Raw genomic sequence first — 21583 nt, forward strand, 5'->3', positions numbered from 1 at the left:
GTTCCCCCTCGCTGCTTCCGGCGGCAGTGGGTGGCAGTGCGCAGGCGCTGCTGAGGTAGCTGTTTCCCGCCTGCATCAGAGTGTGTGGGCAGCCTCGCGCCCTACAGAGTCCCCAGCGATTTTTGTTAACTTTGTTCTGATGCGTTCCGATCTCCTCTACTCCGTCTTGCGCCGCGGCTGAGATGAGCAGGGACCTCAGGGGCAGGGGGTGTCCCCGGGGACGGGGCTTCCAGGGCTGGCGAGGAGGCTGGCGGGGAAGGACGCAAAAGGTGGAGTGGAAGAGAGCGCCTGAGCCTGGTGAGCGGGCTCCTCTCTGCTGCCTCGTAGCCTGTCCGTCACTGGGCAGCGGCAGTTTCTTGTCTCCCGGTGCAGGAGACTGCTGAGGTCTGTGAAGCTGTCATACCTACCTTGTTTTAATCTCAATCTCTTTCAGCAAGTTCTCGACTCGTTCAGTCAACACTGGACCAGTTTATTCCGTATAAGGGCTGGAAGCTTTATTTCTCTGAAGGTATTTTTAGACCAAAGTTAAGTCTAGCAAATATCCTGATCGCTTTTCTCTGGGTCTGGTTACACATAGAGGGGATAAGAGGAATAGAAAGCAACTGAAATTCACGTTTGCTATGTGAGAAGGTGAATGTAATAAAGACTAGTGTTGTAGCATACTGTAATATCTGTGGGCTGGGAACCTTGGAAAGGAATTTTGAATAGTATAAAATATAGTCTATTGATAAGCATGACGAAACATGTTCAGTTAGCTACATGAAGCATGCAGTCTGTCATGCTTGTACGTGGGCACCTCTGCTGTGCTTTTCTCTTACCTGCTTGACCTCTGTCAGTGTAAACATGGTTCTCTTTTGTCAGAGACCTTGTAACAGAACATGACTGTCGTACTGTACAGAGCAGCCATCTTTCTCTGTTCTGGAATGCAGAAATAGAATGAAAGAGAAACTGCCCGTTTATGTATTTAGTGAAGTGGAAACAATTGTTTCTGTCAGTTACTAACGCTGGGTGTTTCTGGTTAGCTTATGCTGACAAGTCACCTTTTGTCCAGAAGACACAAGCCTTTGAAAATTTTTTTATGCAACGTATTGAACTTTATGATAAGGTAAGTGAATATATATTTCTTTGTGTATGTGTGTATCTATCTAATTATATTGATGCAGTAGCATATATTTTTATGTGTTTTTTCTTTCAAAGATGATCTCCATCACAGCTGTGAAATGTTCATGACGTTTTGTTTGTGTCGCGCTTATCATTTGAAGTGTATTTTATAACTTGAAATATTTCACAGGATGAAATAGAAAGAAAGGGAAGCATCCTTGTGGATTATAAGGAACTGATAGAAGATAGAGAATTAACTAAATCAATACCAAATATATCTACGGAGTTACGGGATATGCCTCAGAAAATACTGCAGTGCATGGGTCTGGCAATTCATCAGGTAAGCTTGAAGTTCTGACAGATGTGAACATAACTGTCATGATTAAATAGAGTCAATCAAATCTCAAGGCACTTATGTTATTAAAAAACCAACACATTTCTATGCTTTTCTCTATTACAGAAATCTGCTGTTTAGTCGAAAACTCAACAAGCTCCATTTCTATACCCTTTCTGTATGGCTCACAAAATCCTGTTTTGAAAGTGCTTTGGTTTTAGTGCATTTTGTATATTTGTCATCAAAATAGTTGGATAAAACTAAATATAATTCCAGTAGATACATAATAGGGATGTCTGATTCCTGCTTTATTGATGTATTGTGGGTTGCCTGGGCAGTTAGTCCCAGCTCATGCAGTGGAGCCATTCCTGGTGGCTGGACTGGGGAGCAGGTGCAGGAATTCCTGGCTCCACTCAATATCTCCTGTAGTATTTCACTAGTTGTTGAAAGGTGAATTCTCAGACATTTTTGTCAAACATCTCTCCTCACATTGACCAAGTTTAACCATGAAAGGTTATTATGTATTCATTTTTTAAGTGAAGAAACTTAACAAATGTCGTTGTTTTAAATTCCTTTTAGAATGGAGAATGAACTGGGAAGAAACAGGAAAATGCTGTAGCAGGAGTCAGTGAACAGTAGAGAGCTCTCTAGTCTTCTCTAATGTGATGGGTAGCAGTCAGAGAACAGCCAACTGAATCCATGTTGTATGACGTACTACATTCATGTTTGCCCTTCTGTTCTGTATAGGTGCTAACCAAGGACCTTGAAAGGCATGCTGCAGAGCTGCAGGTGCAGGAAGGGTTACCACTGGATGGAGAGCCTATAATAAATGTTCCTCTCATTCATGCCAGGTAATGGGTGGTGTTGGGTATTTGTTCTGTTCGCAAGAACATCTCTTAGCCTCTCTTGTAAGGATCATCGGTGTCCATGCATGGTGCTGAAGGCATACTTGTTTTGCTGTGAGACTTCACTCTGTGAAGCTATTTCCAGAGAAGTCTGTCTTTGTCTTCACAATGACAAAAGCTAAACTGTCCTTGTGAAGGAAAAAGCAAAAGCAAAAAAACCCCGACGACTCTGCTTATAAAGTGAAGAAACAGCTTATAAATAGAGGAAGTATTATGTAAAACATATTTATTAAAAAAAGAGAAATATATTTGCATATTTGCTCTTTATTGAAGGAATTAGGAAAGTATTCAAATGGATCTAGGCTTTTGGTAGTAAAAGGCTTGCCTCTATTCGGAAATCAATTATGAACCTGCATTCTTTTAATTAGATAGTGGAAAGTGTTTAGGAAAACCTGTGACCAAAGAAGGTATATACAATATCTCAAATCCTGTGGGGCAATTATGGGCCGTGATTCTGCAGAAGAAAGTACTCATAAGTCAATCAGTATATAATACTCACAAAATATTTCTCCAACACAGAAGGGTGGAGCAGTGGGTTGGTGGAATTCAGGATCCTTGGAAGAAGGAGCAAAGCAAAGAAAAGCAGGACCGAAACCTGCTTATATGTGACTATGAAGTATTTTCTGTTTATATCAATCCCAGTTGTTTCCAGGAGAGAGCTGGCACCGTACAAACAAAATGTGTAGCTGTTCAGATATATACAACTGGGGAATGTTAAATGTGCTGCTTTCAAGAACAGGAGTTAAACAGTATGTCATGCGTTCACAGATGAAATCATTGTAGTCATTGCTCGAGATTACTGTTAGTAGTTAGCATGTATGCCTCTTCCTTTTGGTTGGCTGCAGCATTTTTGGTTCATCAGTTAAGTGTGGTAAGCTTTCAAATTGTTCTTGCTTAACATCTTTTGTAGACTGTACAACTATGAGCCACTAACTCAGCTGAAAAATGTTCGGGCCAACTGTTATGGGAAATACATTGCCTTGCGTGGCACTGTTGTACGTGTCAGTAACATTAAGCCTCTGTGCACTAAGCTAGCCTTTGTGTGTGGCACGTGTGGAGATGTTCAGAGTGTTCCTCTGCCTGATGGAAAGTACACTCTTCCAACGAAGGTAAGTTCAAGTCATTTAACTTGATCTTTTTCCCTTTTGCATTTCTGTAGGGTTTTGAAAAATAGCAACACCGGTAGTATTTAAAATAGGTGGGTGTCAGGGGGAGTAGTTCAGATGTGTAAAGCTAGATTAAATTATGAACACGTTAGAAAAAATTGAACTTACCATCCAACTTTGCATTACTACATGGCCTTGTTATTTGGAAGAAAGGTATTCTGGTGAGACAAAGCACTTTGTAGAATCTCCTGCCAAAAAAGGGGGATTGTACCAATCGTGTGTATTTGCTCCAACAGCTGAATTGGGGATCAGCTGGCTGAGCTCTTTCTTATTGATGTATATGTTAATTTATAGCCCTAATTTAACTGGGATTTTTTCCCCTGAAATTGTGTTAGTTAATCTCGTTGTTTTGCTTACTTTATTTTTGGAGGAGAAAAAAAAAAAAGACATTTAAAAGCTATTATTAAAGAGATTTGAGAATGAATTAGAATTAATGCTGTTACAGTGCCTTGTTCCTGAGTGCCGTGGCCGGTCATTCACACCTGACAGGAGCTCTCCTTTAACTACTACAGTGGATTGGCAGTCTGTTAAGTAAGCTTCTTTCCCTTCTGCACAAAAATGTAATACAACAGGGCAGTCCCGAAGTGACAGAGCTGCTCACCCCATTTTATACTGTGTAACTTTAATCTCTCTATGCTCTTTCAATTTAAAGCCCTTAGCTCTTGTCCCTTCACTGCACTCCCTGCTGGTGTGCTGCCCCAGCTTTCCTGCAGGCCTCTTTAGGTAGTGGAAGGCTGCAGTGAGGTCTCCCCAGAGCCTTCTCTTCTCCAGGCTGAACAAGCCCAACTCCCTCAGCCTGTCTTCGTAGGAGAGGTGCTCCAGCCCTCTGAGCATCTTTGTGGCCCTCTTCTGGACCTGTGTCAACAGCTCCATATCTTTCTTGTTCTGGGGGCTTCACGGATGGATGCAGTCCTCCAGATGGGGCCTCACAAGAGCAGAGAAGAGGGGAACGATGCCCTCCCTGTCCTTCTGGCTCATGTCCAGCTTTTGTCCACAAGAATACCTAAGTCCTTCTCTGCAGGGCTGCTCTCAGTCTCTTCTCCAGCCTTGTGCTGGGAGTTGCCCCAGCTCAGGCATAGCACCCTGGCTGGTACTTAGCCTCACTGGACTCCATGAGGTTCACACAGCCCACCTCTCCAGCCTGTCCAGGTTCATCTGGATGCCATCCCTTCCTTCCAATTTGTTGACTGCGTGACTTAGCTTGGTGCCATTGGTGGGCTTACTGGGGGTTACATGCAATCCCACTGTCCATATTGCAAACATCCCAATACTGTTGAGAAATGTTAAGTTCACGCTCTCTGCAGCTTTCTTCAGTTGTTGTTTGTTGCATTTATTGTTTAATAATTCCTTTTTAATGATGGAGGTCAGTTAGGAAAACCCTGCTAAATCACATCCATCAGTTGTGACAGCTGAATGAACAAAATGTAAATTTATGGGCTAAAAACCTTGGTTTAAAATAGTACTGATTATGTCTCCATTACCTCAGGTATACCCTGTAGAAAGCAGTAGTGTTGGGCCTGCCCATTCATCTGCTTTTTGTGTCTAACCAGCAAGTATACCTAAGGATGTCAGAACTTTGCTGGGGGGGAACATGTTACAGTTTCCATTTCTACAGAACCTAACATTGTTAGTGTAGCAAGGTAGACAGTGGATTTCTTTTTCCTCACTGCTGCTGTACTGTCACCACTACTGACTGTTGTTCTGTAACATACATTCAGGAGAGCTGTTTCTTGCCCAGCCTTCTACAGCTACATAGAGTGAGCTACTGTTCTTGCTGTGGTCTGAGGATATTCTTGGGCTTTGCTAAGGTTAAAATGCCAATTGTGCATTCATTAGGGCTGTAATGTCTGACATCCTCACTTTGTACATGAAATCTGTCTTGTTTCACATACTGTATTTCTATGTGATTATGCCCACTGGTGCTAGCTATTACTTCAAGAATTCATTGTTACTGTCTTTTGGGGTTTTATGTATGATATATTCCCATTTGTTGAAGTCTGAACTGAAAAATGCTTTTCTCCAAATTGAGTGCTGCTGTTTCTAGTGCTGATCTGGACATTTCTCGTGCCTCCCTTCTCAGTTCAGAAAGGACTGGTTAGAAGGTGGTGTCTACAGGGTTTGTATGCTGTAATTGACTTGGGAACGTTATGCACAGAGTTTGTGTTGTATGGGTTTGTGTGTTGCAGGGTTCAGGAGCTCATGTCGGATGATCAGCGAGAAGCAGGCCGCATCCCTCGCACGATTGAATGTGAGCTGGTTCAAGATCTTGTGGACAGTTGTGTCCCAGGAGATGTGGTCACAATTACAGGGGTGGTTAAGGTGTCCAGCACTGAGGAAGGTAAGAGATTTATCCTGGAAGACTTCTTCCTGTGTGTGTGTGGCTTTTCTGTTGATTATACGAGAGAAACAGCCCTCCTGTTTCATTTGAGCTTGTGAAGTTGTGCAAGAATTAAGTGCGTATCTCTTCAGAAGTTCCCAGAATTTCACCACAAGGCATCATTTTGAACAAGTAACGTGCTTTGCTGTTTGAGAGGAGCACTGTATCTAATGTCTAATGATAGTTGGGCTTTGTCTTTTGCAACTCACTGGTTTGTGTGTAATGCTAGTCCTGAAGTGGCAGTGCTGACACAAAGTGCTTCATAGTATGTCAGCTGGTAGGAAAGCTTTCTCTGAAGTAGTAATATGAGGAGGACATCTTTATTTCTTCAAGTCTCATTAAGATTCATCTTTTTGCTTAACTTTTTCCCCTTGATGTCCCTTGAAAGGACAGGAAAACCATCACGCTACTGTGAAAGCATATTATCTTTCTCAACTTAGTCCTCCCTGGAGAAATCTTACACTTTTTTTCTCCCAGGTGAAGAACTATGCTGTGCATGGCTGTAATAGAACGAATATATTGCAGAGAATTTCAGTAGTGATTTACTGTGTGCCTACATTCACTGTGCAGCAATTGTTCTCTCGAGGATAGAGAAAATGTTTAATTGCTAAGGTACGTGTGTACCTAAAAGCATGGAACTTAATGAACAGATGTAGAACTAGAAGCTGTAAGTCACTGTACATCAATTTTTGAAGATGTAGGTGTTGAACTATTTAAAATATGAACAGCCTGTATTTTGCTCATATCTGTACATTTCATCTTTTAATTACCTTGTGCCATTTGTAAGCAACGTTGGTACTTAGGATGTGAAGATTATTCCTTAATTACCTGTCAATCTTTCTAACAGGAGCATCTAAAAATAAGAACGACAAGTGTGTGTTCTTGTTGTACATTGAGGCAAATTCTGTCAGCAACAGTAAAGGACAAAAAACAAAGAATTTTGAGGAGGAGACTTTTCAACGATCCTTCATGGAATTTTCACTTAAGGACCTCTATGCTGTTCAAGAAATTCAAGCTGAGGAAAATCTCTTCAGGATTATTGTGAAGTAAGTTGTATCAGGGCTAAGTTAGGCATGACCAAATTCGGTCCAACGTGGCAGCTGATCTTAAAGCTATGAGATGTCTGAGGCTTGGACAATATATAGCGTACAGATTTAACACACCATAGTGAGCAAAGGGCTCCAGAGGAAGTATTGCAGTAGGGAATGCAAATGGAAGCTGAGGGTTTTAGAACTGTGGAATACAGGTACGTTCAGAGTGTTTCAGGTCAACCCCGAGATAGGAAGCCACAGGTAAATAAAGCAAACCATTCATTTGTGCTCCTCAGTAACTAATTTTAACTCACGAGCACTGTTTTGTTGTCTGCTCTGCTTTTCCACAGCAGAGGAAGGAGGTGAGAGAACTGATTAGAGGGTTCTCTACAGACCCTTAGCTCAGATAGAAAGGTACCTGTCATCTGGACCACCCCTCAGCTCCTGCCAGTGGAGTCAAAGACAGAAAACTGCAGCACCTTTGGAAGGGAGTTACATGTAGTTATTTGATAAAGATCAGGATGGGTGCAATAACCGTGGGGAAACTGGTTCTATGCATTTGTGCAAACTCAAATGAAAGCTTTTTCTTATTGTTTCACGTGTATGTGGTTATCTCAACATTTTGAGAAATTCAATACTGCTTTTATATTTAAACTGACTCTCAGTGTTCAACAACTAAGCAGAAAATGCATACGTTTATAAAAGTATTCTGGGACAAAGAGACAGAAGAAGTGGTTAATTAATATTAACATGAGATCTGTATTCCGCCTGGGTCACAGTATGCTTTGTCTTTCAGCTCTCTTTGTCCTGCAATCTACGGCCACGAGGTACGCAATGCATCAGCTCTGCTTGCAGCTTCAGTTTGAAATGTTTGTGCCACGTTAAACTCCTGCAGGATGTATGGAGTTTATTGGAGGTGCAGGGAAGGGGCAGGGACTGTATTTGTGGGTGACTTCAGTGTTGTTCCAGTATGTGAACTGACAAGGCAGCTTTATGCCCTTGGAACTTTCTTACGGGATTAAAGTTCTTTCATTCAGAGGGAAAGAGTTCTTACAAACAGATGTGGGGAGCTGTCGGTGTTGATCAGCAGGACTGAATATTTACTGGTGTTTGTATGTACCACTGCAGATTGTAAAGGCAGGCTTGGCCCTGGCCTTGTTTGGAGGATGTCAGAAGTTTGTCGATGACAAGAACAGAATCCCAGTGCGAGGAGATCCACATGTTCTCATTGTTGGAGATCCAGGATTAGGAAAAAGTCAAATGTTGCAAGTATGGATTTATTTGTTACTACATTATAATTGTGTTTTTCTTGAATTCCTTGCTGCCTTACCTAGCTGGAGAGATCTGTTCATGTAGCATGAAGGCCTCAGGTACAGCAGAATGGGTTTTTAGCTGTCCCCTCTTTCCAGAGAGCCTGGCAGAAGACAACCAGCCTGTTAAAGCACTCATCCAAGCAGATATACTCAGTCAAACCTATGTGATTTCAAATACTGTGTAAGTCTTGCTGTCCTTCCCTTGTTAGCTCGTTTCACTGGCCTTCCTCCCTGGTGAGATGCTTTGCTCCTTCCTATCTTCTTTTAGCTGACCTGCTGTCAAATAGAATAAGGGCGTTCTTAGAACTGCTGTGCCACTCACCTTCAGCAAGGTGTGTTTCCATTCTCTTACGCTATTTCTATGTTGCTGGCCCAGATCTTTGTCCTTTGAGAAAGGAACCTGCTGCTACTTTCGTAGGAATCTTGGTGGGCATTTTTGTATGACTATGGCAAAGCCAGCTGCTGGTAGAATTTCTTCCTCTTAAACAAATCTTTATTTTTTTTTCACTGAGTTGGGAAATTCTGGCATCAGAATAATGTTTCTTTTCTTAATGGCATTCCTAAAGAATAGAATGTCATTCAAAACGAGCTATTAGTCTTGTCCTCCGATAAGACCCTGAGACATGGTGCCTCTCAATCATCACTGTCTCTGGGGGGAAAAGATGACAAAGAAGAAAGCAAAGCTGTGTAGGAGCCAATCTGTGGTGGTTTTTGTTATTGTGCTTTTTTGTTGTTTGTTTGTTTAACTCTGTAGTCGGTGCCTGTCTTATCTGGCACTGAGCAAATATGCTTTGGGTGTTCTCTTCTGATAAAGTATGGGCACCACTAATTATAGAGCTTTACTAGGAAAATCCAGTGATGGTAACTGTATTCTAGAGAGATTTAACTGCAGTATGTCTGTCAGTTTTGTCAGTCCATTCAAATTACAAAGCTGTTTTCTGGATGCTAGGGGCATGGAGAAACCTAGTACTGTCTTTCATCCCTTAGCTGTGGGGTGATCTCTGCGTGCCTTCTCTGAAACAGCTTGTGCCGAGCACTCCAACAAGACATTAGTCTGAATTGACTTTGGGATATGAAGCTACAGAAACTATGTATCTGTGATTTGGTGATGTTTGGATGGGAAGTTGCCAAGCGTTTTGATATGCTTTGAAATGTAAGTGTTGTGCCCCAGGTCCTAGCAGTTTTGATAACACAGTGGGCGGGACTCTGCCAGTACTGTGCCAGTAGTTATTCCTAATATTTTATAGGAATAGGTTTCTTGGGGTTGAAAGGAGTTCTGACTTGACTGTTGGGCCCTGTTAAATGGAAAGAAACATTTGTTTTACTTTGTACTGTTTCTCTAGAATAGGGCTTATGAAATTGTTTAGCCTGGGGAGAGAAAAAGGTCCTTCCTTCTCTTCTAGGCAGTGTGTAACGTTGCTCCTCGAGGTGTGTATGTTTGTGGTAATACTTCCACCAGCTCTGGCCTGACTGTTACGCTGTCTAGAGATGGTGCTTCTGGAGATTTTGCCTTGGAAGCTGGTGCTTTAGTGCTTGGAGATCAAGGTAACATTACATACTTAATATGAACAGGATGGGGTGAGGTGTGCTGCTGAGTCTAAGGCAACACTGCAGTGCTTGTGTGACTGAGTTGAAAATATAAGTTTGAAGTATGATACTGGCATTCCAGATCTGGGAAGTTTTGAGCTTCACCAGAAGTGGTTCCTGCTTTCCCAGGGCCCTGATTATGTATAAAACACTGCTCTGCAATTCACATACCAGTCTGATTTAATGTGTCAGAGATGTAAGATTTCCTTTTTGAGAAATCTGACTTAATGTCAGGTACTGGATTCGTACTGCTTTTGAAAAATAGCTTGCTTATGAGTTTTGCCACCTTTCTTTTTTTTAAAGAAAGCTTATTTTGTCATCGGAGAAACCAAGACACTGCTTCTGCAAGCCAGGCCAGCTGCAGCAACATGAAGTGGAAATGGACGCTGTTGAAAGGACAGCTTGGTCCAACATCTCCTGCAGTATCTAGAATCTGAGTTGGGTTTCTGACACCGTGTGGGATTGTAGCATACACTTGCCCGTCAGTTAATGTGTTTTCTAATAAATCTTTGTCCTGTGCTAATTGTTTCCAGGTATTTGTGGAATAGATGAATTTGATAAGATGGGAAGCCAGCATCAGGCTTTGCTGGAAGCCATGGAACAACAAAGTATCAGCCTTGCCAAGGCTGGTATTGTTTGCAGTTTGCCAGCCAGAACATCTATTGTTGCTGCAGCAAACCCAGTTGGAGGGCATTATAACAAAGCCAAAACAGTGTCTGAGAACTTAAAGTAAGCACTTCCTGAAATGCTGCTTGTATGGTTCGCGTTGTGGAGCAGGAGCTTCTGCCAGCCTCATATAAAATTGATTTCTAGTTTTCTGGAGCTTGAGCACGAGTTATAGTAATTTTTCATGCTTCTTGGGAGACAAATTGCTGTTCTGTTTTATTTTGAATGAAACGGACAGGACTGTCTGTCTTTGATATAGAGCAGAGTTGCTGTAGTCTTGCTACTTTTATACAAGTATTGTATTGTTCTTGTTTTTACTGTAGAATGGGGAGTGCTTTACTGTCAAGATTTGACTTAGTTTTTATTTTGCTGGACACCCCAAATGAAGATCATGATCATTTGCTGTCGGAGCACGTGATGGCAATCCGAGCTGGGAAGCAGGCAGTGTGCAGCAGTGCAGTTGTGAGCCGTACCAACGTGCAGGATCGCTCTGTTCTTGAAGTCGTTTCAGATCGGCCCCTGCTTGAAAGACTAAAGGTAGCACTCCTCCTGTGCCTCTTGCTGTGTCTGTTCCTGTGGTGTTCTTTGCCGTGGGCCTGGCAGCCCTGACTTGCTAGATGTCTTCAGTCTCCCATTCTTCTCATGAGAACTGGCTCTGAATTAAATAAAAAGTATTGAAATCTCTGGTATCTACAGCTTATCTGTTTTAGCTAACATCATCTATGCTGGTGTTGCTAAAATTGTGTTAATTCATACAGGAGAGAATTTATCAGCTGGGCTGCTTTATTATTATTATTATTATTGTTATTATTATTATTATTATTGGTACTGGGAAGGTATTTTGCATGAAAATGCTCTAAATCAAACTTGCTGATTTCAGTAAAAAGCTACAGAACTAGGCTGGTATAGTAATTTTTGTATAACATGATATGCTTTGAAATACCGAATGCAAGTAAAACAGTGTGTAAGCAAACACTCGGATGTCTGCAAACCAAGGCAGACTGAGATTATAGGAGGAAAGCTATTTTTTTATTAAACTTGTGTGGTCAGAAGTGCTGGTGCTGCAAATGCACAGGTTTTGGAAAAACAACCTGCTGGCCCTTGCACTCTTGGAAATGAGATGTCAGGAGTGATGGCTTAACCTTCTGTAGGGATGTATCTTGTAACAAATAGGAAATTGGAATTCTCTTTTTGAAAAAGAATTCCTGACAAGGTTAATTCCTATTTGGAACAAAGTAGTGCAGATTACAAACTTCTGCTTTTTGTGAACTGGCCAAATGTGTTTAATAACGTCTACACACGGTGCATTGACTTTAAAAGAACACAGCTCGTATATGTAGAATCAAAGCCCTTCCAGTACATGTTCAGAGCTTCAAAAAGATGTCACCAGATAAAGCATAGGAGATGAAAAGTTTGTTTAAAAACTGGATTGTGTTCTATAAGGTTCTGATGGAAGATCAGAAATCTAAGGCCCTTGTTTGTAATCGGGTTAGATCTCACCAGGAGAAAACTTTGATGCCATTCCACATCAGCTGCTGAGGAAGTACGTCGGCTATGCTCGGCAGTACGTTCACCCACATTTATCTCCAGAAGCTGCTCAGGTCCTTCAGGAGTTCTATCTGGAGCTTCGGAAGCAGAACCAGGGAGCAAGCAGCACACCAATCACCACGAGGCAGCTGGAGTCGCTGATTCGACTCACGGAGGTAAATTCAAGCTTTAATACTTGAAGGATTAAAAACAAAGACATTATTCCTGTATGATACCAATACTGCTGAGTTATCCTTTGTGTGGGGATTTGTTCTGTTTTTTTTTGTTTGTTTGTTTTGAAGATGATAAGAGACTTACAAATGCTTTAAGAGCTACTGTTGCTAAAAGCCTCTTATGAAATAAAACATCCTTAAGGAGCTACAAATAAAACCTGTCTATCTCCTAAAAGGCAAGAAAGGTGATGGCAAACTGCTGCCCATCTTGAATGTGTTACAAAAAACAGTAACATATCTTAATAACATTATTTGTGAAGTACCATTTCCTGAGAATAAGCTGTTAAAAACTGCAACCTCCATCTTGATATCGTGCGTGTGAAAGAGATGATGTTGAAATGCTATCAAAATAGAGGACTTGTCATCTGTATTCTCTGGGCTCAGGTTCTGTCTGTGTGCTCCTAAAAGCTGGGCTTACTGTAGCATTATGTGGGGGCAGGGCTGTTGCTTTTTCTCTCATCAGGTGTAATATCTGAAATATACCTTTCTGATATACTTTGTTTTAAGGCACGATCAAGGCTGGAATTAAGGGAGAAATGTACCAAGGAAGATGCTGAGGATGTAATAGAAATAATGAAATATAGGTAATGTGTTGCTATTCATTCACTTTCTAAAACAGACATGCAAACACAGTAAAGAAATGACTTCAGCAAACTTAGGCCCCCAAAACCAACATTCAGAGTTTTTAATTCCTGTTTAAAAGCTGACAGCAGCCCTCAGTTGAATATTACCACTTAGACTTTTGAGTTGTATCATGGCAGCAGTTATTACTATCAGTCCACAGTAATTTAGATGCTGCCAAAGATTTTCCTCTAGTGTGACCGCTCTCTGTTGTTGCTGTTGAGTTCAAAAGTGATTTGGACAGATGCTTTTTCTATGTTCCCTTAATAGGAAACCATCCCCTAGGAAAAAGTCACTATCTGTCTTCTGAAAACTTTGCATGTCAAGTGATGATATTTCAGGAAGGAAGTTCACGTATTTTTACTTTTGCATCCCATTTCTTTTGATGTATGTATCTTAGCATGCTGGGAACCTACTCGGATGAGTTTGGAAAACTGGACTTTGAACGTTCACAGCATGGGTCTGGGATGAGCAATCGGTCACAAGCAAAAAGATTTGTTTCTGCCCTTAGCAGTATTGCAGAAAGAACTTACAGCAATCTCTTTGATTTGCAACAACTTCGACAGGTTGCAAAGGAGCTACAAATACGAGTAAGTCTGTAATCAAACTTTTGGGTTTTCATTCCTGCTTTGAGCATGCTATATATAACGTGGTGGGAACATCAGGTAGGACACGTGGCCACAAATGTGTTATATCCTGTAACAGTTTACATTCTGTACATGAGAGGTGGGCGGGGTTGCCATCCAAAAATGTTAATAGTTAATTTACCTATTTTGCTTCATAGTGAAAAGCTTTAAATTCCGATGTAAAACTTGAAACTGGATTTCAGGCATGATAAGAGAGAAGTGGAGACAATTAATTTCTTTGTATGGAACTTAATGTGGGCAGTATTGCTGTTCTTCCTGCTACCTGGTTAACCTACCCTGTCCTGCTGGGACAAGATGACTTCTGTCTCCAAACTTGTAAATGCTGACTACAGTCAGCAAGACTAGATTTGATGTGAATCCCATCTGGCAGAGTATGTGGTTGCGCTCTCTCTCTCACAAGGCCATTCATTTATCCAGCAACTAGTTACTTGTAGCTAAATGAATTCTAATTTTGCCTTTATATATTTAATATAGAATATTGAATGGGCAGAAGATGCATTATAAATACTTGGAAATCAACGAGAGCTGTAGAAAACAGACTTTTATTCAGTATTTGTGTTTCAGAACTTGGTTTTATACATATGCTACTCTGCATACTTCGTGTGTATTTGTGAATGGTGTACAAGCAAAGCACCAAAGGGTGCGACTGACGGTGTTACCTGCTTGTAGGTCATTGGTTTGTGAAGGAAACTAACTCAGTTCTAGCTCAATTCAGTTTACTAAGTAATGCACAAATACTACAATTCTTTTCAATCATTTGCGTTGCTTTTTATCAGATGGAATTTATTTTTTCCAGTTTGGCATTTAAGTTTGTCTCTCCCCCTCTCCCCCCCCACCCTTCATTCAATTGCAGGTATTTGATTTTGAGAGCTTTATTGAATCCCTGAATGATCAGGGTTATCTCTTGAAAAAAGGCTCGAGACTTTATCAGCTTCAGACTATGTGAGAAGAGCTTCTGCAGTAAACGTTGAGACATAATTACTGTATCTTGAATGGACTGATGAACATGGAGCAGTAAAGCACCCTGACTTGCAGCCTGCCCCAGGAGCACCTCTGGCTCTGTTGCTTACTGGAAGTTCCTGTTCAAACATTGGTAATGCCAGCAGGCTTGCTAGAAGCTCACGTAAGACAATCTGTGGTACTGCTGCTTGACTCATCCTGCAAGGCTGCCAGCCCAAACGATCCTAACAACAGATTTCAGTTCTAAATTGTTGGACTCACAAATTTTAAACCTGAAATCTTTTGTGAGAAGACAGTGCAAGTTGTGTCCTTAGCACTGCAGTTCGTTTGAGGATTTTGAAGTATAGAAATGTTTCTAAAAATTTGGGAACTTTCATGTTGAACCTCTGCAGCTTTATAGCTGTAAGGGTTTTGTTTTTTGATTTGTAACCCTTTATTTATTGGTCTTCCTAACAGATTTTATTTGAAGTGCAAGTCTCACTTATGAAAGTCTCCTCGTTACAATGCTTAATGTGTAAAATGGGAATTGTATTTTTATTTCTCATTAAATATGATGGGAATAATAGTAATAGTGAACACTTGCATGGGTGTTAATAGGTGTTATGTATGTTCACATTACATACTGTGTATGTCTTCTTTTAACTGTTCTGCCACAGAAGGCTGTCTGATTTTATGAAACGGGGCATGCCCTGATGCAGTAACATAGCAGATGAGAAGCTCTGCATAAGGATTTTTAAGATGATAGTATTGTTTTTCCCCTCTTTTATTTCTAAACGATAAGATGTAGAAACCATAAGAAAACTAGCTTCAGTCTTTCACTTTTTCCATTAAGTGATGTTTTTCTTCCTTCCTCTCACTCCATGCCACCCTTGCACAATCAGACCTGGGGCAGCGTTGTGTAAGACATAAACAGAACACAGCACTGGAATTTCACAAGTGGGTTCTGCCTCACCTACCCCTGCTTTGTGGAGTTCCTTCACTGCAGAGGGACTTCCTGGTGGGTGCCCCCGTGTGCTCATACCTGGGGCCGTTCCTCCTCCCCACTTGCAGGACTTTACCCTTTTCCTCATTGAATGTGATGAGGCTTCTGGCAGTTCTTGACCCCAACCTGCTGGAGTCCTTTGGTGTTTCTCCACCCCTCCCCGTTTGGTGTTCTCTGCACACTTCAGAATGCACTCTTTGCCTGGAGGTGGTAACGTTCTTTCACTCCCATCTCCATGCAAACAATTAGAAGCTACCACCTCTACGTGCTGTGCCAAAAGAAGTAACGAATTCCTGAGGCCACGCAGAATTCACCTGCTCCTTTTTAACTGTCTTTCAAAGGGGGGGAGAGGAAGAGTTACCAAACACACACATGAATGGTGGGTTTTGTTGGTTTGGTTTCTTTTTCTCATTTCTTTTGCCAGTTACTGACCACTGTGTAGTCAGTGGATGGAACAGAGGGGGTCAAACCTTGTCTGGAGTCTGCTGTGCTGCCAGGAATAGGAGTGGAAACTTTTATCTGCCTACCAGCACTTAATGCCGGGGAAGGGGCTAAGAATGAGTCAGTGACTACAACGGGAGAAATCAGCTCTTACCCTTCCTTGAGCCAAAGCAAACATGACTGAGAGGAGCAGGAGGCCAAGTGCTGAGCACGAGTCGCTTTGCTCTCTGAGAAGCCTTACAGCAGAGCAAACCATCCACTTCTGCCTCCAAGGACTGGTGAAGGAACTTATGAGCTACGAATTTTGCCCGAGGTGGTCGTCCCCTCCCTCCCCAAGTTGCACAGCTCCCGTTCTGCGGGGAGGAGCGAGGAGCGCCACGCCGCCACCGCTGCAGGTCGGGGCTGCCCGGGGCCGGCTGCTCTGCGCCTGGGGGGGAGCTCTAGGCCCGGCCAGGAGCCTGCCGTAAAGCGCGCGGCACGCCGCCGAGGGCGCTACCGTAAAGTGTCGCAAAGCGTCGCCACGCTCCCCCCCCCCCCTCGCGCTGCACGGGCGCAGCCCGCGGCTCGTCCCCTGTCCCCGGGTCCCCGTCGCTCTGTCGGGGAGGCGGATGGCGGTGGCGGGCGGCCGCTCGCTCCGGCGGGCGGGGCCGCAGAGCGCGTAGGGGGCGGCGGGCGGGCGGGCGCCTCGCAGCATGCTGGCCGCCGCTTGGCTGGGCAGGGGGTTCTGGGGGCTGCTCCGCGGCGCGGGGCGGCGGCGGCCGTGCGGCGGGGCCAGGCCTCTGGGCAGCCGGGCTGAGGCGGGAGGCCGTCGCCACGGCAACGGCGGCGCGTTCTGCCTGGCCGGGGGGGCGCGTGCCGCTCTCGCCCTGCGCGAGCCCCGGCGGCCGCTGCGCGCGCCCTTCTGGAGCCCCCTTTGCGGCGAGGCAGGGCCGCGGCGGGCGGGGAGCGGCGGGGCCGCGCCTCCAGAGCCCCCCCGGGAGCGGAGCGCGGCCGGGCGCTATGCCGAGCTGGTACGTGAGCCGCGGGAGCGGGGCCGGGGGTGCTGAGCGCGGCGGCTGCGTGGGGTCGGGGCCGCTTTCGGTGCACCGAGCCGCCCGGGCCGTCCCACCGACCGGCTGCCTTGTAGCGCGGTCCCGCGGCCTGCTGCAACAGGTGTGCCGCCCAGCTCGGAGCCGGCGGCGCTCTCCTGGGAAGCGAAGCGCGGGGCGAGGCGGGCAGCCGGGTGCCACGTTGTGCCCTGCTCCAACGGCGGGGCGCTTCCAAGGCGGGCACGGCTTTCTGCCTGCCGCTGCTGTGCGCTGGCTGACGCCAGGGTCCGCCTTCCCGGCCTGAAGTTTTTGCTTTCTTACTTTGCAGTATGAAAACCCATGGACGATCCCAAATATACTGTCAATGGCAAGGATGGGTTTGGCGCCAGTTTTAGGCTATTTGATTGTTGAAGAAAATTTCAATGTTGCGCTAGGTGTCTTTGTTTTGGCTGGCGTAACGGATTTGGTATGTTGACGTGAGTTTGGAAATACTTTGGGGGTAGTGTGGGTTGCTGTGATCCCATTGACGTGCGTTGGAGTTTAGAATCTATCTTGCATGGGAATTATACTCTGCAGGAGGAGCTGAAGTTTATTGTGTTACGTGTGTTGCTTTGTAGCAATGTGAAATACGTCCTTGTGGGGGCTGTGGTGCTGACTGTCCCCGGGTGGGCATTGCCCCGTGCTCGTGCATTGGAGGTGTGCTGGTGTTGGCAGGTGTGCACAGTGCACCCACCAGAGCAATGCTTGGTGGATTTCAGATGTGCCTTTTAAAATGTCAGTTGTAGCATTTGTTTATTTGTTTGTGCTTTTTTGTTTGTTTAAATAACGAGAATTGAACGTGTTTGAAGTCTTCCAGAATCTAGAATGCAGCAGGGGGTGGGGGTGGGAAGAGTGAGACAAGGATCTGCTAACAGGCTTCCTTATAGTTAAGCATAGCTGGATTGCATGATGGTCATGGAACCTCGCAGTACAGCAGCATGTGACACCTGCTTCTATTCTTTGCTTTTTAACACAATATTCTTGAATGTTGTTCTTTCTAGTTGGATGGGTTTATTGCGCGCAATTGGGCTAATCAGAAATCAGCATTGGGAAGTGCTCTTGATCCACTGGCCGATAAAATTCTCATCAGCGTGCTCTATGTGAGCCTAACTTGTGCAAATCTTATCCCAGGTGAGAAAACGTCCTTGCTTGCATGCACTGTATTAAAAGCTAATCTAGTGTAAGTTAATATTTCTTCTGTTTCTGGAAGGGAAACCATGTTTAACTTGCAGCTTGCCAGTTGTACTTTGCTATTTGTTGCTTTTGAATACTCAAACAAAACACAGTTCCCTCCAGCCCAGACAGAATGCATTGCTGCTACTTCCAAGTGTGATTTCTTCAAAGCTGGCTGTGACATCCAAGGACGTAAGATTCCTTAGGCTGGTTGAAGCCATCAGATGAAACCCTTTCAGAAGTCATGTTAAGAACCTTCGGTTGCGCCTAAAACTGTTTCAGAAGTTGACAGTGGTTATTTCTTGCTTCATGTTTTGTGTTCTTTTTTTGACGTGTTTTCTTCTTAATCTTGGCCGTGGTTTTTCACTAGATCCTGTTGGCTTGGTTTTTCAGTTTCACTTACTTCCATGATCATTCTGAGAGATGTAGCGCTCATTGCTGCTGTTTTTTATGTGCGATACAAAACTCTTTCTCCACCGGTAAGTGTGTAAGATCAAACAAAACACTTAATCTCCTTTTAATATGACTGAATCTTTTCATATGCTCTTACCTCTATACATAAAGAATAAGCGTGTAACAAGTTGTAACCAAAAGATTTTCCTCCAGTCTTGATGGTTGCCCCAAACTTGGGTGGATAGCCCAGTGCTTATTGCTGTGCCGGGTTTGTAAGCAGAACAGTGTTTGGTAGAATAAGTTTGAGTAAGATGAGCCAGAGCCACTGGTAACTTTTTCTCCTACCTCTGTATGATGACTGATAGTTCATCTAATGGCAGTGACAGTGTAATTCTCTCATACTGTAATTGGTTTTTTGTTGTGTATCGTGTGAAGATGTCTATCAAACTGAATATGCTAGAATTGCATTTATTTTCCCTTTCCTCTCCCAACAGAGAACACTCAGTAGGTATTTTAATCCCTGTTACGCTACAGCCCAACTAAAACCAACGTTCATTAGCAAGGTAAGAGTAGTAACATACTGTAAATGATAATTTCTCCTTAGTTGGGGCAGCGTGTGGTTTGGAGGGAAGAGGCTGTTTCTTACTACTGGATACAGTTTTGAGATAGCGCTGACTGATTTGGAGGCAACTTAAATCCTGAAAGGTTTTCACCGTGGAAACCAATCAGGACATAGGCTGATTTTAAGAGTATAAGGTGTTTCATTATAAGAAGTTTTAAAATATTTTTTCTAATTTTATTTTTTTAGTAGTACACAGACTAATATTTAAACAAGTAACAAAACTGTATGCTGGTGTTCCTTGTGTAATACGCTTCATTTTGGTCGTGCTTCTTGTTTTGCTTGTACCAGATGAATACGGCGGTTCAGCTCATTTTGGTGGCGGCTTCTTTAGCAGCTCCTGTTTTCAATTATGTTGACAGCGTGTATCTGCAGACGTTATGGTAACCTATCTCTTCATCTTTAATTTGGTTATTTAAGATAATTTAGTGGGCTTCTTAGGAGATGAGTAATTGAAATTAGTCTAGTTGTGGGAGACAAAAAGGCGATGCGCAATGATCTCAGACCTCAGTGGCTGAACCTTTACACGTTTATTCTTAACTGATTTAGCAACTATATATTTATTGTTACCTAATTTGCATGAGACTCGTTAAGATTCAGGAACAGCAGTGAAGAGGGAAGGCTTTAGAAAAGCCATGGTGTACACAAGTGCAAAGTGTGTATTCAGATTAGTATCAAAGGAGGGAGTGGGAAGTGAGGCTATATAGGTTGCTTATATTCATGCCATAAGTGCCCCCTGAAAAAGAAATCTTGATATCAGTAAAAATAGACAGGAAGTGTTTTCTTACTTTGCTTTATACTGTACGTGCTACCCTGGAATCTAGATTTCTGAAGCCTTTTTAAACATCAGCGATTCCTCCTAGACTATAGGAAGGAAGGAGAGGCATCAAATGAAAACAGGCCTACTGGAGTGCACTTTAAATGTCTGCCTTGGGTGTCACTGCCATCACTGGAGACCTGAACAGCTAATTGTAGCTGACGGCAGGTGTTACAAGTGGCAATATTTCTCCTAAGGTGTTAGGTAAGAGTTCACAACCAAGAGGCTGAACTGCAGCTAGCAGAATTACATAGTAACTGAGTTTAAAGTAGTAGAAGATCCGGTATTACTTGTCTTAAAAAAAAAAAAAAGTCCTAAAGCTTTTTAAGGAATAAGGAACCTTTATCTTAACAGTCAGATGTGTTTTTCACCCTGTTGGAAAGCTAAACCTGGAACTGCATCTGTGAAGGACACACCTTGCTATTTCTCTGGGACTTTGTGAGAGTTACGGTGTTGTTAGTAGTGAAGGAATGCTAGGTGTGACTTACGAGGGTACTGTGGGAGTACTCTAAAAATAGTATAGGTGAGCTTGGCAGTGTGTTGGCAGAGGGCTGTTACTGACTCGCACCTGAATGATGTCAGCCTCTGACACAGAGAAGCACTGGTAATTTGGAAATAAAGTATGGTTATTACCCAATGTCTGGGAAAAGACCAAAAGAGGCTGAAGCCAACACCTGTGCTTCAGCTGTGGGACTTCTTAAAATAAAATTAAGTTCAAGTCTTTTGTATTTTTTTTAACAATCCCCTTTCGTGCTGCAAAGGGATAGTTTCTCACGTGAGTCAGTTCTCATGCCAGTAGGAATTATGGAGGTTACAAATATGGAAGCAGATTTGTTGTCTTCTCTCAAACAAGTGTTGATGTTTACTGTCATGCTTGAACTCAGATGGCTTACAGGAGCTATTTTCTTCAAAGGTGCATCACAGCTTTCACAACGGTAACATCTGCATATAGCTATTACCACTATGGCCGAAAAACAGTTCAGGTGATAAATAACAAATGAAGTATTGTTGAAAGGACCTGGCAGCATGGTTTGCTGTACTGAAGAAGATGGTTGTAATGCAACTGGGTTTGTGAAAAAGAACTATGTTTTTCTGCTTGAACCATGGCATCACAGTGAAATGAAGTTTGAACGTGTACTGTGTGTATATATAGAGACTTTTCAATGTATTTTTAATTTGTTTAAAGATAAGGTTCTTTATAAAAACAAATAAATAATGTTCTTAAACACATGGGTTACTAATTGCTGCCATACACATCTTTAATAATTTTATATTGTTTTTGAAGTCAGAAATATGCACTTTTCACCAGCTTTTTTTGGCATCTTCGTATAATACACTGACTGGATCTGAGAAGAAAAAGCAGTTGTAAGAATTTGTCTTTGTACCTCAACCTAAGTCAATAAAGCAGCTTTCCTTATTAGGATTTATGACATATTTCAGCCTGCAGCAGAACAAACAATATGATCAAACAGAGAATCTTCAAAAATCTAAATGAGAGTGGTAGCAAGCACTGTTTCATTTTCTGGGGTAATATGGCAGGCCACAGAAGAGTTATTTCCCTCCTCTTTCCATTTTTTTTTCTGTTTGTTTTTATATACAAGCAAACATTAACTGTACTCAGCA

The 21583-nt window shown here is 43.0% G+C and overlaps 2 protein-coding genes across 5 annotated transcripts; both read left to right on the top strand.

The window, feature by feature from the left end:
• The first annotated feature begins 28 nt into the window (after window positions 1-28).
• On the top strand, window positions 29-15050 carry MCM8 (minichromosome maintenance 8 homologous recombination repair factor). The gene is given in 18 exon segments (NM_001293169.2): window positions 29-297; window positions 434-508; window positions 1023-1105; window positions 1292-1441; window positions 2183-2286; window positions 3251-3449; window positions 3952-4037; window positions 5693-5844; window positions 6731-6929; window positions 7711-7741; window positions 8043-8183; window positions 9631-9772; window positions 10348-10543; window positions 10804-11017; window positions 11974-12183; window positions 12748-12824; window positions 13262-13451; window positions 14362-15050. Coding segments are annotated over 18 exon segments (2457 nt in total). The 5' UTR covers window positions 29-182; the 3' UTR covers window positions 14455-15050.
• Window positions 15051-16423: 1373 nt separating this feature from the next.
• Window positions 16424-21190, top strand: CRLS1 (cardiolipin synthase 1). 4 transcript variants are annotated; one of them, XM_015283923.4, is made up of 7 exons: window positions 16424-16901; window positions 17248-17385; window positions 17960-18089; window positions 18525-18610; window positions 19019-19087; window positions 19435-19526; window positions 20874-21190. In XM_015283923.4, the coding sequence occupies exons 1-7, from the start codon at window positions 16584-16586 to the stop codon at window positions 20959-20961; spliced, it is 921 nt and encodes a 306-aa protein (XP_015139409.3). In that variant the 5' UTR covers window positions 16424-16583; the 3' UTR covers window positions 20962-21190. The 4 variants fall into 4 exon arrangements, with proteins under 4 accessions (XP_015139409.3, XP_040554180.1, XP_040554181.1 ...); XM_040698246.2 differs by having other exon boundaries at window positions 20007-20947; XM_040698248.2 differs by having other exon boundaries at window positions 16790-17043.
• The last annotated feature ends 393 nt before the right edge of the window (window positions 21191-21583 follow it).

This window comes from Gallus gallus, chromosome 3 (genome assembly GCF_016699485.2).
Source record: "Gallus gallus isolate bGalGal1 chromosome 3, bGalGal1.mat.broiler.GRCg7b, whole genome shotgun sequence".
Lineage (NCBI taxonomy): Eukaryota > Metazoa > Chordata > Aves > Galliformes > Phasianidae > Gallus > Gallus gallus.

Bases quoted from the DNA above. Each gene is read 5' to 3' on its own strand.
- CRLS1 (XM_015283923.4), top strand. From the start codon at position 16,584: ATGCTGGCCGCCGCTTGGCTGGGCAGGGGGTTCTGGGGGCTGCTCCGC. The intron at 16,902-17,247 runs GTACGTGAGCCG...CTTACTTTGCAG, and splicing joins CCGGGCGCTATGCCGAGCTG to TATGAAAACCCATGGACGAT. The intron at 17,386-17,959 runs GTATGTTGACGT...TGTTCTTTCTAG, and splicing joins TGGCTGGCGTAACGGATTTG to TTGGATGGGTTTATTGCGCG.